The sequence below is a fragment of the Neofelis nebulosa genome, chromosome 6 (assembly GCF_028018385.1).
Source record: "Neofelis nebulosa isolate mNeoNeb1 chromosome 6, mNeoNeb1.pri, whole genome shotgun sequence".
NCBI lineage: Eukaryota > Metazoa > Chordata > Mammalia > Carnivora > Felidae > Neofelis > Neofelis nebulosa.
In genome coordinates, this window is record NC_080787.1 from 102,407,177 (window position 1) to 102,421,141 (window position 13,965).

Sequence of the window (13,965 nt, forward strand, 5' to 3'; positions counted from 1 at the left end):
TTTTCAATCTATTTTTTTAATCAGATGGGTTTTTTTTTTTTTTTGCATTGAGCTATACAAGTCCTCCAGATATTGTGGATTTCAATTCCTTATCAGATGTAAATCAGATGTGATTCATAAATATTTTCTCTCACTCAGTAAATTAACTTTTCATTTCATTGATGGTTTCCTTTGTTGTGCAGAAGGCTTTTAGTTTGATATAGTTCCCATTTGTTGACTTTTGCTTTTGGTGTCAAATCCAAAAAACTAATTAAGACCAATGTCAAGGAGCTTACCCCCTATGTTTTCTTTTAGAAGTTTTATGGTTTCAGGTCTTATGTCCAAGTCTATTTTGAGTTGATTTTTTGTATAATATATACAGGGTAGTTTCATTCTTTTGCAGGTGGCTGTCCAGTTTTCTCAGCATTTGCTGAAGAGACTATTCTTTCTCTGCCGTGTATCTTTGGCTCTCTTCTTAATAAATTAGTTGAGAATATATGCATGGGGTTATTTCTGGGCTCTCTGTTCTGTTCCATTGATCTATGTGTCTAGTCTGCCATTGAACTCCTCTATTGAATTTTTCAGTTCAGTTATCATATTCTTCAGTTCTGTGATTTGTTTGGAACTTTCCTGTATTTTCTATCTCTTTGTTGAAATTCTCACTCTGTTCATGCATTGTTCTCCTGCCTCGGTGAGTATCTTTATGAACATTATTTTGAACTCTTTATCAGGTAGATCACTTATCTTCGTTTCAATAAGGTCTATTTCTGGAGTGTTTATTTAAACTATATTCCTCTGCTTCTTCATTTTCTTTGACTCTGGGTTGGTTTCTGCACATTAGACAAAGGGCCACATTTCCTAGTCTTCACAGAGTGGGCTTGGGTAGGAGGTGAACCTTATCGGTCAGCCTGGACTGAGTTCTTGGCTGTCTCTCAAATCTGTGTGATTGTCGGACCTACTTTCTTTGCTCTCAGTAGCTCCCAGTAGTTAAGGGCGGTCACAACCTGTCAGTGTCCCAAAGGGGAGGATAGCCAACAGCATAGGCTGATTGGAAGCTGGACTCTCAGGCAGCAACTGTTTTGATGTGGGTGATATGGGTGTTTTCTCATTTGCTCAATGTACAGGAGTCATTCAGCTAGTTTCCGAATTTCTTTCAGAGGGAACTGCTTCATGTGTAGTTGTGGATTTAGTGTGTCTGTGGGAGGAGATGAATTCAGGAGGCTCTTATGTTGCCATCTTGGGTGGGAACCCAGGGCACTCTATCTGGATGTCTAACACATTTTGTTTATCCATTCATCAGTTGATGGATATTGAGTGGTTTTTGCTTTTTGGCTGTTACGAATAATGCTGTTATGAACATTCATATATCAATTTTTATGTGGATCTATTTGTATTTCTGTTAGATAGATTCCTAAAAGTAGAATTGCTGGATTCCCTATGACACTTTTGAAGATTTTATGTAATACTCCTCAGATTATAGTTTCAGAAAAGATGTTCTAAACCAATATATAGATTTCTTTCACTATAGGCCAATATGGCCTTGATGGATAGGGTCATCATTCCAGGAACTAGTGAAAAAGCCACTGAAAAGTTTAATTATGGTGCCTCTCCCACTTTGCTCCTGTGTCTGGTGTAGGGATACTTTGGTGCTACCACTATCTTGAATTTTATTTGCCTTGGAGAGAAAAGCATTAACACATTGAAAAATCACATAGGCCTCAAATAATTTTGTAACTCTTTAATTGCAAATAGTCTTTTTTTTTAAGTTTATTTATTTTTTTTGAGAGAGAGCAAGAGAGAGCATGAGTGAGTTAGGGAGGGGCATAGAGAGAGGGAGGGAGAGAGAGGATCCAAGCAGGCTCTGCCCTCAGCAGGGAGCCCTACATGGGGCTCAAAACTGTGAGGTCATGGCCTGAGCCAAAATCAAGAGTTGGACGTTTAACTTACTGAGCCACCCAGGTGCCCCTACAAATAATCTTAATATTTGATAAAAAGTGTTTTCATATTGACTGTGGCATTAAAATCAGAAAACTACATTTTTATAAAGACCACTTTAAAACTAAATAGATTCTGAACAAATTTACTCCCATATTTTTTTTTATTGGATATGTACCTTGATTTTTGCCTTCATTTCTTTGATGAGTTTTTTCCTTTCTAATTTCTTCTTTTGTTTCAGTTTCCACTTTTCAATTTGGGAAGGAAGGAGGCGATCAGAAACATCTTGATCATCAACTTGTATGAAAACAGCAGCATCTGGGAAAAACCCATGTTCCCCCAGAAACAGGGCCTCATCAGGATATCGTGGGAAACCATCTAATATAAAACCTGTGGAACTAGATGGAAATTTCATAATTTATTTGCTTAAAATACTATTATAAATATTTAAAATGAAAAAATTAATAAATCACAAGTTTATATATGATATGCAATGAATAGTTTTAAAAGTTTAGTGTAGTATCTTTTATGTCTTTTAATATTTCTACTTGTGTAAACATGGTGTGTGTTCTAAATGTATTGAATTGGATTAAAATGGTAATATTTTATACTTATATTTATAGGATAGATAAGTTCTCTTAAATTGTAAATAGTCTTAATATTTGATGAAAAATCAATAGGAAATAAGTTCTCTGCTTGGGAGGAATGCCCACCCTAATGACTGTGTCACCCTTTATGTGAAGGTGGGTTTGGCCAGCCCACCTTTAGTGGGAATCCACCTTTTTGTAGTTTTTCTTCTAGTAATACTTCCTCTCATGAGACAGTTTGTATTCTCTTCCCTGGGTCCCCTTGTAATCAATGACAATTATTAATGTATATATACTGGCTCATATGCGTAAGATAATTACATTCAAATAGAATTATAAGACTTGCCCAAGTATGATGAAACTGTAAGGATCAGAAAACTAACTGAAATGTGACTACATTTTCATTATGAAATATTTATAAAACAATCAGGCTTCAAGAACTTGGCTTTATCTGAGAGAGTCAGTATTGGTCCCCTTCTGAATGAGAGTTTATCCTGTTTATCTAAAATTGGGTTTGTTTGGGGAGACTTGGTGGCTCAGTTGGTTAAGCGTTGGACTCTTGATTTCGGCTTGGGTCATGATCTCACGGTTTCATGAGTTCGAGCCCCACATCAGGTTCTGCGCTGACAGTGTGGAGCCTCTCTCTCTCTCTCTCTCTCTCTCTCTCTCTCTCTCTCTCCCCCTCTGCCACTCATGCTGTCTCTGTCTCTCTCAAAATAAATAAACAAACTTAAAAAAAATAAAATTGGGTTTGTTTTAGGTACTTATCTTTAAATATATGTTTTCTTCCTAATATGAACAGCACTTTTAAGAACATTTGACAGTTTGAGTTCTTACCTGATATTTTAAAATGTGTCCCATACTCTTTTTTTTTTTTTTTTTTTTAATTTTTTTTTTCAACGTTTTTTATTCATTTTTTGGGACAGAGAGAGACAGAGCATGAACGGGGGAGGGGCAGAGAGAGAGGGAGACACAGAATCGGAAACAGGCTCCAGGCTCCGAGCCATCAGCCCAGAGCCTGACGCGGGGCTCGAACTCACGGACCGCGAGATCGTGACCTGGCTGAAGTCGGACGCTTAACCGACTGCGCCACCCAGGCGCCCCTGTCCCATACTCTTAAGAGGGCAATTTTTTATACTTTGGCTGTAAGATGTATGCCTTTTTCTTTAGAGACGCCTTCAGCATAGTCTTTTCTGTGAGGAACATTTTCATCCCTACCATTCTAGCTGTCACACTTTTTTGTCAGTGACTTCGAAATCTCTACCTCTATACCCAGCTTCTTTTCTGAGTGTCAATTCAGGATTTTCCAAAAGCTGCTTAATCTCTTCATCGCAGTGCCCTTTAGGAAGCATTCGTGTATCATACTGTCAGAATCATACCCGTTGTTACCCTTCCACACTGCTCTTGCTTCTGACTCACTGGTATTCAGGTGCCAAACGTCAGAGACATTTGGATGGCTCCTCCAATTCCTACTTGCATCCCACACATGGGAGTAAAGCCTTGATATGTCCTCTCCCTACCCACATTTCCATTTCTGTTATGACACCTAAGATCAGGCCCTTATTATCTCTCTCTAGGACTCATGCAATAGCCTTTAAAAAATATGTTGATTTTTTCCTGATTATAGAAGAAAAACATCTCACTTCACTATCAGTCAGAGAAAAACAGACATCATATGATTTCACTCATATGTTGAATTTGAGACTCTCAACAGAGGAACGTAGGGGAAAGGAAGGAAAAATAAGATAAAAACAGAGAGGGAGGCAAACCACAAGAGACTCTAAAATACAGAGAATAAACTGAGGGTTGCTGGAGGGGAGGGGAGTGGGGGATGGGCCAAATGGGGATGGGCATTAAGGAAGTCACTTTTCAGGATGAGCACTGGGTGTTACATGTAAGAGCTGAATCACTGGGTTCTACTCCTGAAGCCAAGACTACACTGTATATTATCTGACCTGAATTTAAATAAATAAAAATAAATAAATATAGAAAAGCATGAAAAGGGCAAAATTATCCATAATCTCATATCCCAGAGGTTACTGACATTTTGTTTTATTTCTCTGCGGTTTGTTCCTCATGTGTCCACCTTGCTATTGTAAATAACTTTGCATCCTTTATATAGTAACATTTCTTATGCTATTAAAAATTCTTCATTATAATACATCTTAATGGTTGCATAATATTTAGCTATTTTATTTAGGCTTTTTAGAATTTCACTTTTTACTTTTAATTCTTCAATCCATATGCTCTTTTAAATATTTTTTTAATGTATGTTGTGAGGCTAGGAGCTAAATTAACAAAGAACAACCCATGACTACATTGTTGCGGTCAACCTGCCTAAATTAATCACAACAAATGATCTAATTTGGGCAATAGGAAATTAAAATTAAAGTTGATGATTAAGGCGCCTGGGTGGCGCAGTCGGTTAAGCATCCGACTTCAGCCAGGTCACGATCTCGCGGTCCGTGAGTTCGAGCCCCGCGTCAGGCTCTGGGCTGATGGCTCGGAGCCTGGAGCCTGTTTCCGATTCTGTGTCTCCCTCTCTCTCTGCCCCTCCCCCGTTCATGCTATGTCTCTCTCTGTCCCAAAAATAAATAAAAAACGTTGAAAAAAAAATTAAAAAAAAATAAATAAAAAATAAAGTTGATGATTAATAATCTCACTCACTTATTTATGCCACAGATTAGGTGAAAAAGATTGCCCAGAGGTGCATTGGGAGTATCCAGTTGTTTGAATTGTCTGTGATACAGTTTCCTTATTTTCAAAGTGAGATGATAAAAGTTTCTATTCCATAGGATAGTAGTGAGGGTTAAGCAAGTTAATGTGAATAAAATATAGTAGAACTGTACCTGGCACAAAGTAAGTTCCACGTGAGTGTTTGCTATTTCTCTTTCTTCTGGTGGATACCAAAGCAAGATATTCTGGTTAGGAAATTGAGGTGAAGTTTTAAACTGTGATGCCCTGGAGATTCCTAAACTTGTCCTGTTTGAGGTCAGGCTTGTTCCTGGCTTTTAAGAAAGGGATAATACTATGGACAGCTGTTAAGTGGTCTTAAGTGTAATTGGTGAAAGGCTGTAAGGAAAAGAGTCCAGCCCATCATTACTGTGAGTGAGTTTAGAATATGGGTAGTCAGCCACGCCTACACATTGGAATCAGCTGGGGAGCTTTCAAAACTACTGATGCTTGGGTCTCAACTTCATACTCTCTTTTCTCTTCTCTTCTCTTCTCTTCTCTTCTCTTCTCTTCTCTTCTCTTCTCTTCTCTTCTCTTCTCTTCTCTTCTCTTCCTTCCTTCCTTTTCTTTCTTGCCTTTCTTTTTCTTTCTTTCTTTCCCTTCTTCTTTCCAATGTTTATTTATTTATTTTTGAGAGAGAGAGAGAGAGAGAGAGAGCGCGCACACACAAGCTCGTGCAGAGGAGGGGCAGAGAGAGGGAGACAAAATCCCCAGCAGGCTTTATGCTACCAGTGCATAGCCCTGCTTGGGGCTCAGACTCACAAACTGTGAAATCATGACCTGAGCAAAGCTGGACACTTAACTGACTGAGCCACCCAGGCGCCGCTTACCCTCACACTTCTAAAAATTTTGATTCAGTTGTTTTGGGGTAGGGCCCCTGGCATCAGTATTTTTAAACTAATTTCCCAAATGTTTTTAATGTGTACAATCACTCATTTACAAGAAAGTAAAAAAAAAATTCTTAAATTTATGCTGGATTACATTTTTAACTTTTAAGAATAAAGAAGATGAAAGTCAATAATTGTATAATTCTATATAAAATAAGATACCGCATTGGTTCCTTAAGCCACCACTCAGAAAGAATTGTTTCAAGAATTTCGGGAGGCAGTGGCTCATTTTCCATTAGATTTAATCTGATTGCTTCTTCTTCTTCTGTAAATTGTACTTCTGGAGACTAAAACAAAAATCAGAAAACAAAACAAAAAATTTAAAACTCTGTATTAATAAATAATCTATAAATTACATAGTTGGTTAGGATGAGACCTTTTTTCTTTAGGTCATTTTTAATACCTCTACTTGTTAACATTTTAAAACTTGAGCCCTTTTCTTTAAATCAATATTTAATATGGTTTTAAATATTAAATTATATGTTATAGCTAAGAGGAGTTACTAGTGATTAGCATGACTGACTTTCACACATGGCCTCCGGATATCTGTCTCATTACTTTTTGCTAAAACCTTGTTCAATCTATATCACACACCCACAAGGCTTAACAAATTTTTGTCATTTATCTTATAATTATTCAACCTAGATCCTGATTAAAGGATGGGCGAGCCAGGCAGTCATCTGGAATACAATCTATATGGGTCCATTTACAGGGGATCATTTGAGAATAAAAGGGTCTAGCTATATCAGAAATGATTAAAAAGTGAGTTAGATATGGGGCGCCTGGGTGGCTCAGTCCGCTAAGCATCAACTCTTGATTTTGGCTTAGGTCATGATCTCACAGTCATGAGATTGAGCCCCATGTCAGGCTCCATGCTGAGCATGGAGTCTGCTTAAGACTCTCTCTCTCTCCCCCTCCCTCCGTCCCTCACTCTCTCTTTCTTTCTCTCTCTCTGCTCCTCTCCTCTTTTCTCTCATTCGCACACTCTCTCTCTCTAAAAATAAGTGAGTTTGAATGAAGAACTTTCTCTTTACAACCCCAGGAAGAAACCATCTAAAAGACGTAAAATTTCTTATGATGCATCATTAGAAATTAATATTTTGAGATCTCTGCTGGTACTGGGGCAGATTTTTGTATTTGTCAGAAAACAGAGAACATGATATTGGAAAACCTTATAGTCTAGGTCAGACATCAAATAACATAGTCCCAAATAAATGCTATAAACAGTCCTGTCAGGGAAAGCTGTTCAGATTTTTACTGGAGTCATGTAAAACTTACTATTTTGTATCCTAGATGAGCAGTAAAATTTGTAAATAACATATGGGGAGGATGACCTAACTCACTATAGAGTTTTACACTGCTTATATTCTACTTCCAAAAGTAATACCAGTAAGCATAATTATCTGCAAATAGAGTATTAATATTACTACCGGTTTCTTTGTATTTTCTTCTTCAATCTTGACATTGGCCTGAATGGCAAGTTCTTCAAGTTCTTGTTTTGCAAACTGTTCTTCCTCAGAATCTTCTTCAAATTCAGTTCCTATTTTCTTTTCAGTTTTGAGCATTAGTTTTTCTTGAAGAAATTCTTCAAACTGAATGTGAAAAATGCCCAATTTTTCTGCTAAGTATCTTCCACAGACAGTTTTACCAGAGCCATGTGGGCCCAGAAGGCATATTCTTATTGGAGGAGCCTGCCACAGGAGAGAGGTAGAGTAGGAGGCGAGTGAAGAAAAGGAATTTTGAGTAATTTAGAAAACATTAGGCCTATTGATTGCCCTCTCTAAGACTGAATTATCACTTCACAACACCAGCAGCATCAGAAGCCACAACCATCCACATATTTCAATGGTCTGCCTGGGTACCACATAAAAATTGAAGTTCATGGAAATGGACTTCAGAAGAGTTTAAATCATGGTCTATATGTTACATATGTTCTATTTAAGAAAGTACTCGTGTCAGTGGCACCCAGCTGGCTGAGTTGGTAGAGCATGTGAACCTTGATCTTGGGGCTGTGAGTTCAAGCCCCACTGTGGGGGTGGAGCTTAATTAACTAAAAAAAGAAGAAAGAAGGCATTGGTGTCCTCAAAAGTATAAGTGACAATCTATAGTGATTTGTATACTTTGATCTTGTAATCCCATGCTAGGGAATTATACTAATAAAATAATTTAAGAGAAAAAAAGAATGACAGGCCCAAAGATTTCCTAATTACTATCCACAATGTGGATATCTAAAATGTGGAATTACTATCCACAATTCATATCCACAATGACAAATCACACTATGAAAAATACTGTGAAAAATGTCTAACAAATAGATGTTAAAATGGTATGTTAAATAATTAAGCATTATGAGATCTATGTAGAAATATGTAAACTTACATTGATATAATGTTAAGTAAAAAAACAGATAATAAAATATTATATACACTAGAAAGAAAATACACCCATGTAGAATAGGGTGAGAAAGTAAAATTAAAAATGAAAGCTCTTGTCTAAACCTGGTGAGATTATGTGTGTGCTTTATTTTTTAAATGGATAAAATATTACCACAGTGTGCTCTTTTATTATTGGTGATAAACAAATAAGAATAAAAAGTGTTACCACAAATTTAGGAAAACATGGATTGCTTCAGAGCCATATAACAGGACTCTTTTTCAATCCAATGAACCAGTTCAGCCCTTGCTCCTGAGAGTCAACCAAGTCAGGCACAGACGTGCCCCTATGATCATGCCTCTGAGTGTGAACTTGAGTAACCACACTTCTACAAATGTCAACCCACTGAAAGTCCACCAATCCTTGAATCCCACTCATTCCCTGTCTTAAGATCAGCAGACTGCTCTGAAGTCTCTACATGGACTAACCAGCACAGCTGGCCCTTAACATATAAGCAATAAATTCAGCTGTGTCTTTTTACTTCCACTAAAAAGACAGATAGTCCGTGTTGGTTTGACACAAGGCATTACTATAAAAATCAAAGTAGATAACTATTTTATGCATATTCCAAAAAGTTCTTCTTGGAACTTAGATAGTTTCACCATATTGTTATATCAGATCGGGGACTTCACTATTAAGTAAAATGATGAAGGTTGGCAGGAAGTCCTTGAATAAGTACTCAGGAGTGATTATTGGGATAGGAGTATTGTTTTCACCTTTAATGGCTCATTATGAGCCACGTACTTCTCAGGATGCTCCAGAAACTTTTCTCTAGCCTCAGGACTTGAAAAATAGTAGATCTTTTCTCTATATTTAGCTGCTTCTTCTATGCTGCCTGGCTGTAGGATGAAGTTTTCTTTGAGAACCACTGGACAAAAGTGCTTGCTATCTCCCAAGTGCCTTCTCTTCTCTTTAATTCTTTCTTCATTCTACAAATATTATTCAGTTTGGAGAACAGTATTATAAATATTTCGATGCAAGACTGAAATGTAATTAAAAAAATAATGCATCTTGAATAATACTTAACCCATAATAAGATGCCTTTAAAACAATCCACAATTTTATGTGTATCCTTCCAGACCACTTTTTCAAGGTACATCTTACTGATATACATATAAAACGAGACATATATTTAGACACAAATACAGTATTTAAAAAATACCAGTGGAATAATACTTTACATGACTATTCTACAACAGACCTCTTTTATTCTCCAAAACAAGATATAATGAACAACTTTCTGTAAAGGATCAAACATGAGACTAATCTATACGTTTCTTGCACCATTCTTGTTCAATTTTTGTATGAGAGGTATGTAAACTTCAAATGAGCTGGGAGGTATTACTATTTTTCTGTGATGTGGAAGATTTTAAACAACATAGGAATTATCTGATCAACAAAGGTATATTAGAAATAATTTGTAACTCTCCTCTATTATTTTTGTTTCTTCAGCTTTTATCATTCTTCTTAAGCAAATTTTAGTAATTCACATTTTGAAAATCTTTTTAATCTTGATGTTAAAATTTATTAGTATAAAGTTCCTGTAATTTAAAACAATCTTGTTTTAAAATCTTGATTATATACCTATTTTTGTTTCAAATGTTATTTGCTTCTTCTTTTTACCTAGACTTCTCAGAAGTTTGTCTATCTTATTACTTTTCCCAGTGAACCAAGTTTTCTTTTTTCTTTTTTTTTTCTTTGAGAGAGAGAGAGCATGCACAAGCAGGGGAGGGACAGAGGGAGAGGGACGGAGAATCCCAAGCAGGCTCCATGCGGGCATGGAGGGGCTCAATCTCAGGACGGCAAGATCACGACCCCCAGGTGCAATCAAGAGTCGAATGCTTAATTGACTGAGCCACCCAAGTGTCCGCAACTTTTCATTTTTTTGAAATTAGGTCTAATGTTTTTATTTCGTCTTCTTTTTCTATTTTGTTAATTTTTGACTTTACTCTCCTTTCTACTTTCTTTTGTTGTGCTTTTTTTTCCAGATTCTTGAGTTCACTGCTTAACTTTTTCCTGCTAATAAATCCACTTAAATTAGGGTTGCCAGACTTAAAAAATAAGAATGTGGTTCCCAGTTTTATTTGAATTGCAGATAACAAATAATTTTTTAGTATAAGTATGTACCATACATAAAAATGATTCTTTTATTTGCAATTCAAATATAACTGGGTATCATGTGGTTTTTTTTTCCTGGTAACTCTAATTTCTACTTCTGCCATACTGCAAAGCATTTATATGTAATCTTTTTTTTTTTTTGAAGGGCTAAGGGCTAGAAAAAAGAATATATACATTTTTTATTTTGAAGCTGAAATGTATAATCTCTCAAAATTAAGGATTTTGATAAATCTGAGATAAGGCCACGTAACATTTAAAATTGTGTTGAATTCTTCAATGTTTGTTCTCATTTATATGATTTTTATAATGTATTCAATTATAAGATGCAATTTTATTTAAAAGCATTGTTGAATTTGCAGTAAAAATATATGCTCTCAAATGATACTGAAAGTATAAATTCTGACCTATGTGTATGTCAATATAATTTTGTTTCATGAGAATTTTATTTTATTTTTATTGTTTTTACTTAAAGCATTTTTAAGAATTTTATTTATGTATGTATGCATGTATTTATTTATTTAAATTCCAGTATAATTTAAATACAGTGTTATGTTAGTTTCAGGTATATAATAATAGTGATTCAACAACTCTATATGTTTCTCAGTGCTCATCAAGTTAAGTGTACTCTTAATCTCCTTCAGTTATTTCACCCATCTCCCCACCCACCTTCCCTCTGACAACTACTAGTTTGTTCTCTGTATTTAAGACTCTGTTTTTTGTCTCTTTTTTCCTTTGTTTGCTTTGTTTCTTAAGTTCCCCTTATGAGTGAAATCATGTAATATTTGTCTTTCTCTGACTGACTTCTTCCACTTAGCATTATATCTTCTAGATCCCCCGTGTTGTTGCAAATGGCAAGATTTCATTCTTTTTTATGGCTGAATAATATTCCTGTGTGTGTGTGTGTGTGTGTGTGTGTGTGTGTGTGTGTGAATGTACCACTTCTTTACCCATTCATCCATCAATGGACACTGGCGAGTTTTTACTTCCCTGAATCTACAGGGCTCCTGCTGTTCCCCTTCCTGCTCCCTAATTCTCCTTTTAAAATCTCCACCTACCTCTGTCCAAATCAGAGTTCAGTTCACCCTGGACTTTTTTCCGTATTGATTAAAACCTGTCCTCACCACTTCAGTGCCCAGTTTTGCTTATCTTTGACAGTGTAAAGTATCTTGTTGTGTTATTTTAATGCATTTCTCCTTCAATTCTACTTTTACTGATATCCAGAATGCTTCTCTTTTTTTGTTAGCATTTGTTTCTAATATCTCAATCCATTTGAGTAATTAAACAAAAATTTTTTTTTTTAGTTAATTGTAAATGGCTTACATCCATTGACTCCAGTTTTTCCTTACAATGGGTGGGTCCAGAATTATCCCTAAATAAATTTTAGAAACAGAATGTGAGGTATGTGTATAGAGGCAATGTGTGGAGTGTCTTGGAACAAGGGATTCTGGGAAAATGGTGATATGAAGACATTCCCTTCCTTTCTCTTAAACGTAACTGCTGGGGCAGGCAACTGGTATCCATAAACATTCTAGGGGAGGGAACTGTATGGCATTATTTACCACTATGGGCTGGATGAGTGCATGGAGACAAACATCAGAGAGACAGAGTATTAAGATGTCAAGTCCTAGGAGGAATTTTGTTTTCCTGAGTTTCTGGATTTCCTGGGGAATGTTAGCATCAGCAATGACCAGGGAAGTGCTTGTGGTCTCTCTGGTCCACAGAAGACCAAGAAGGAGTTGTATGGGTGGGAAGAGTCCTCCCCAAACCTGAATCTGAGCAAGTATGAGGAATCTGGGTAACGTGGGCTTGTCATAGGCACACATAGCAATCAATATATGCCCTATCTGCCTCTATACTCCTGACCTATGGGGAGAGAAGTCACTTTGCCTTTTATAACTTTTGAGAATGTTGTCACCTAAAGCACTCCAGCAACAGTTCTGAATCCTACTGAATACAAAAAGAAAAAGAAGAAAGAAAACCACCACCCATCTAAGGGAGCCTAGTTAACTGAAAGTTCAGTCAGATCAAATAGACCACAAAACTTTGCAACACAGATGGAAAGAACCCGATCTCTGAGGAGAAAATTGATGAGGACATTAATAGAAATGCAAATAAACAGTAGAAAGAGTTCATGGGCACCAACAAAATACATAAATGAGCCTAAGAGGAGAGTGACCACTTGTGGTAGAAAAATGGCCCCCAAAGATCCCCAGAACCTGTGAGAACCTCATATGTGATTAAGGATGTTGAGATGGGAAGATTATCCAAGTGGGCCCAATGTAATTACAAAGTTCCTTATAAGAGAGAGGCAAGAAGGTCAAAGCAGAAGAGGAGATAACATGATGGAAAGCAGAGGCTGAAATAATGTGCTTTGAGGATGGAGGAAGAAGCCATAAACCAAAGAATGCAGGTGGCATCCAGAAGCTGGAAAAGACAGGAAAAGTCTTCTCCTCTATCAGAAGGAACATAGCTAATACCGATTTTAGCCCTGTAAGATTCATTTCAGAGAACTAACCTTGAGAACTGTATGATAATTTTGTTATTTTAAGCCACTAACTTTGTGGTAGTTAGTTATAACAGCAGTAGGACCCCAGTGAATGTCTTAAATGAGAAGAATGAATGGAAGACATATATACAAATATATGAACAAAAAAGTAAAGAGTTGGAGAATTTGAGGGAAAAGATACAGATATTTGGAGGATAGATCCAAGAGACCTAATTAGTATTAGGTATTATGGAAGAAAAAAAGGAAGAGATGGAAAAGAGGCAATAATTAATTTCCCACAGATACAGAAAGACATAATACACAGATTTAAATGCACCCGAAGTATAGGCAAGATTGATAAGAAAAGAGAGACACTTGGGCCTATCTTGGTGTGATTCCTGAACTCTGGTGTAGCAGTAGAACTATTGTTTCTTTTTGTACTTTTTGTTTGGTAAAAGGGAAATATCTTTGTTGTTGATTTTTCCTAATGTGAAAATTATATATTTCTAGTGTTAAAAAATCAGATAATATATTTAAAAAATAAAAATTGCTTGTAAGTTCATCATTGAGATATAACCACCATTAATACTTTTAACAGCTTGACTGAGGTATAACTAACATTAAAACACTGCACATATTTACAGTATAAAATTTGATAAATTTTCACACAAGTATTCATTTGTGAAACTATCACCACAACTAGGATAATGGATATATTCATGAATACCAAAAGTTTGCTCACACTTCTTTGTAAAATCTCTCCCTCCTGCTCCTATTTGCCTCCCACCTGCCCCATTCCCAGGCAAAC

At 36.3% G+C, this 13,965-nt stretch overlaps 1 protein-coding gene across 2 annotated transcripts in view; it reads right to left on the minus strand.

Moving 5' to 3' along the window:
• The window catches only part of AK9 (adenylate kinase 9), a 138,550-nt gene that overhangs the window by 39,451 nt on the left and 85,134 nt on the right, over window positions 1-13,965 (minus strand). For both annotated transcript variants that reach the window (XM_058734937.1, XM_058734936.1), the window contains exons 24-27: window positions 9,271-9,483; window positions 7,552-7,812; window positions 6,284-6,408; window positions 2,093-2,312 (exon numbers count right to left, since the gene is read on the minus strand). In XM_058734937.1, coding sequence (XP_058590920.1) covers window positions 2,093-2,312; window positions 6,284-6,408; window positions 7,552-7,812; window positions 9,271-9,483 — 819 coding nt within the window. The remainder of the gene's footprint in view (window positions 1-2,092; window positions 2,313-6,283; window positions 6,409-7,551; window positions 7,813-9,270; window positions 9,484-13,965) is intronic.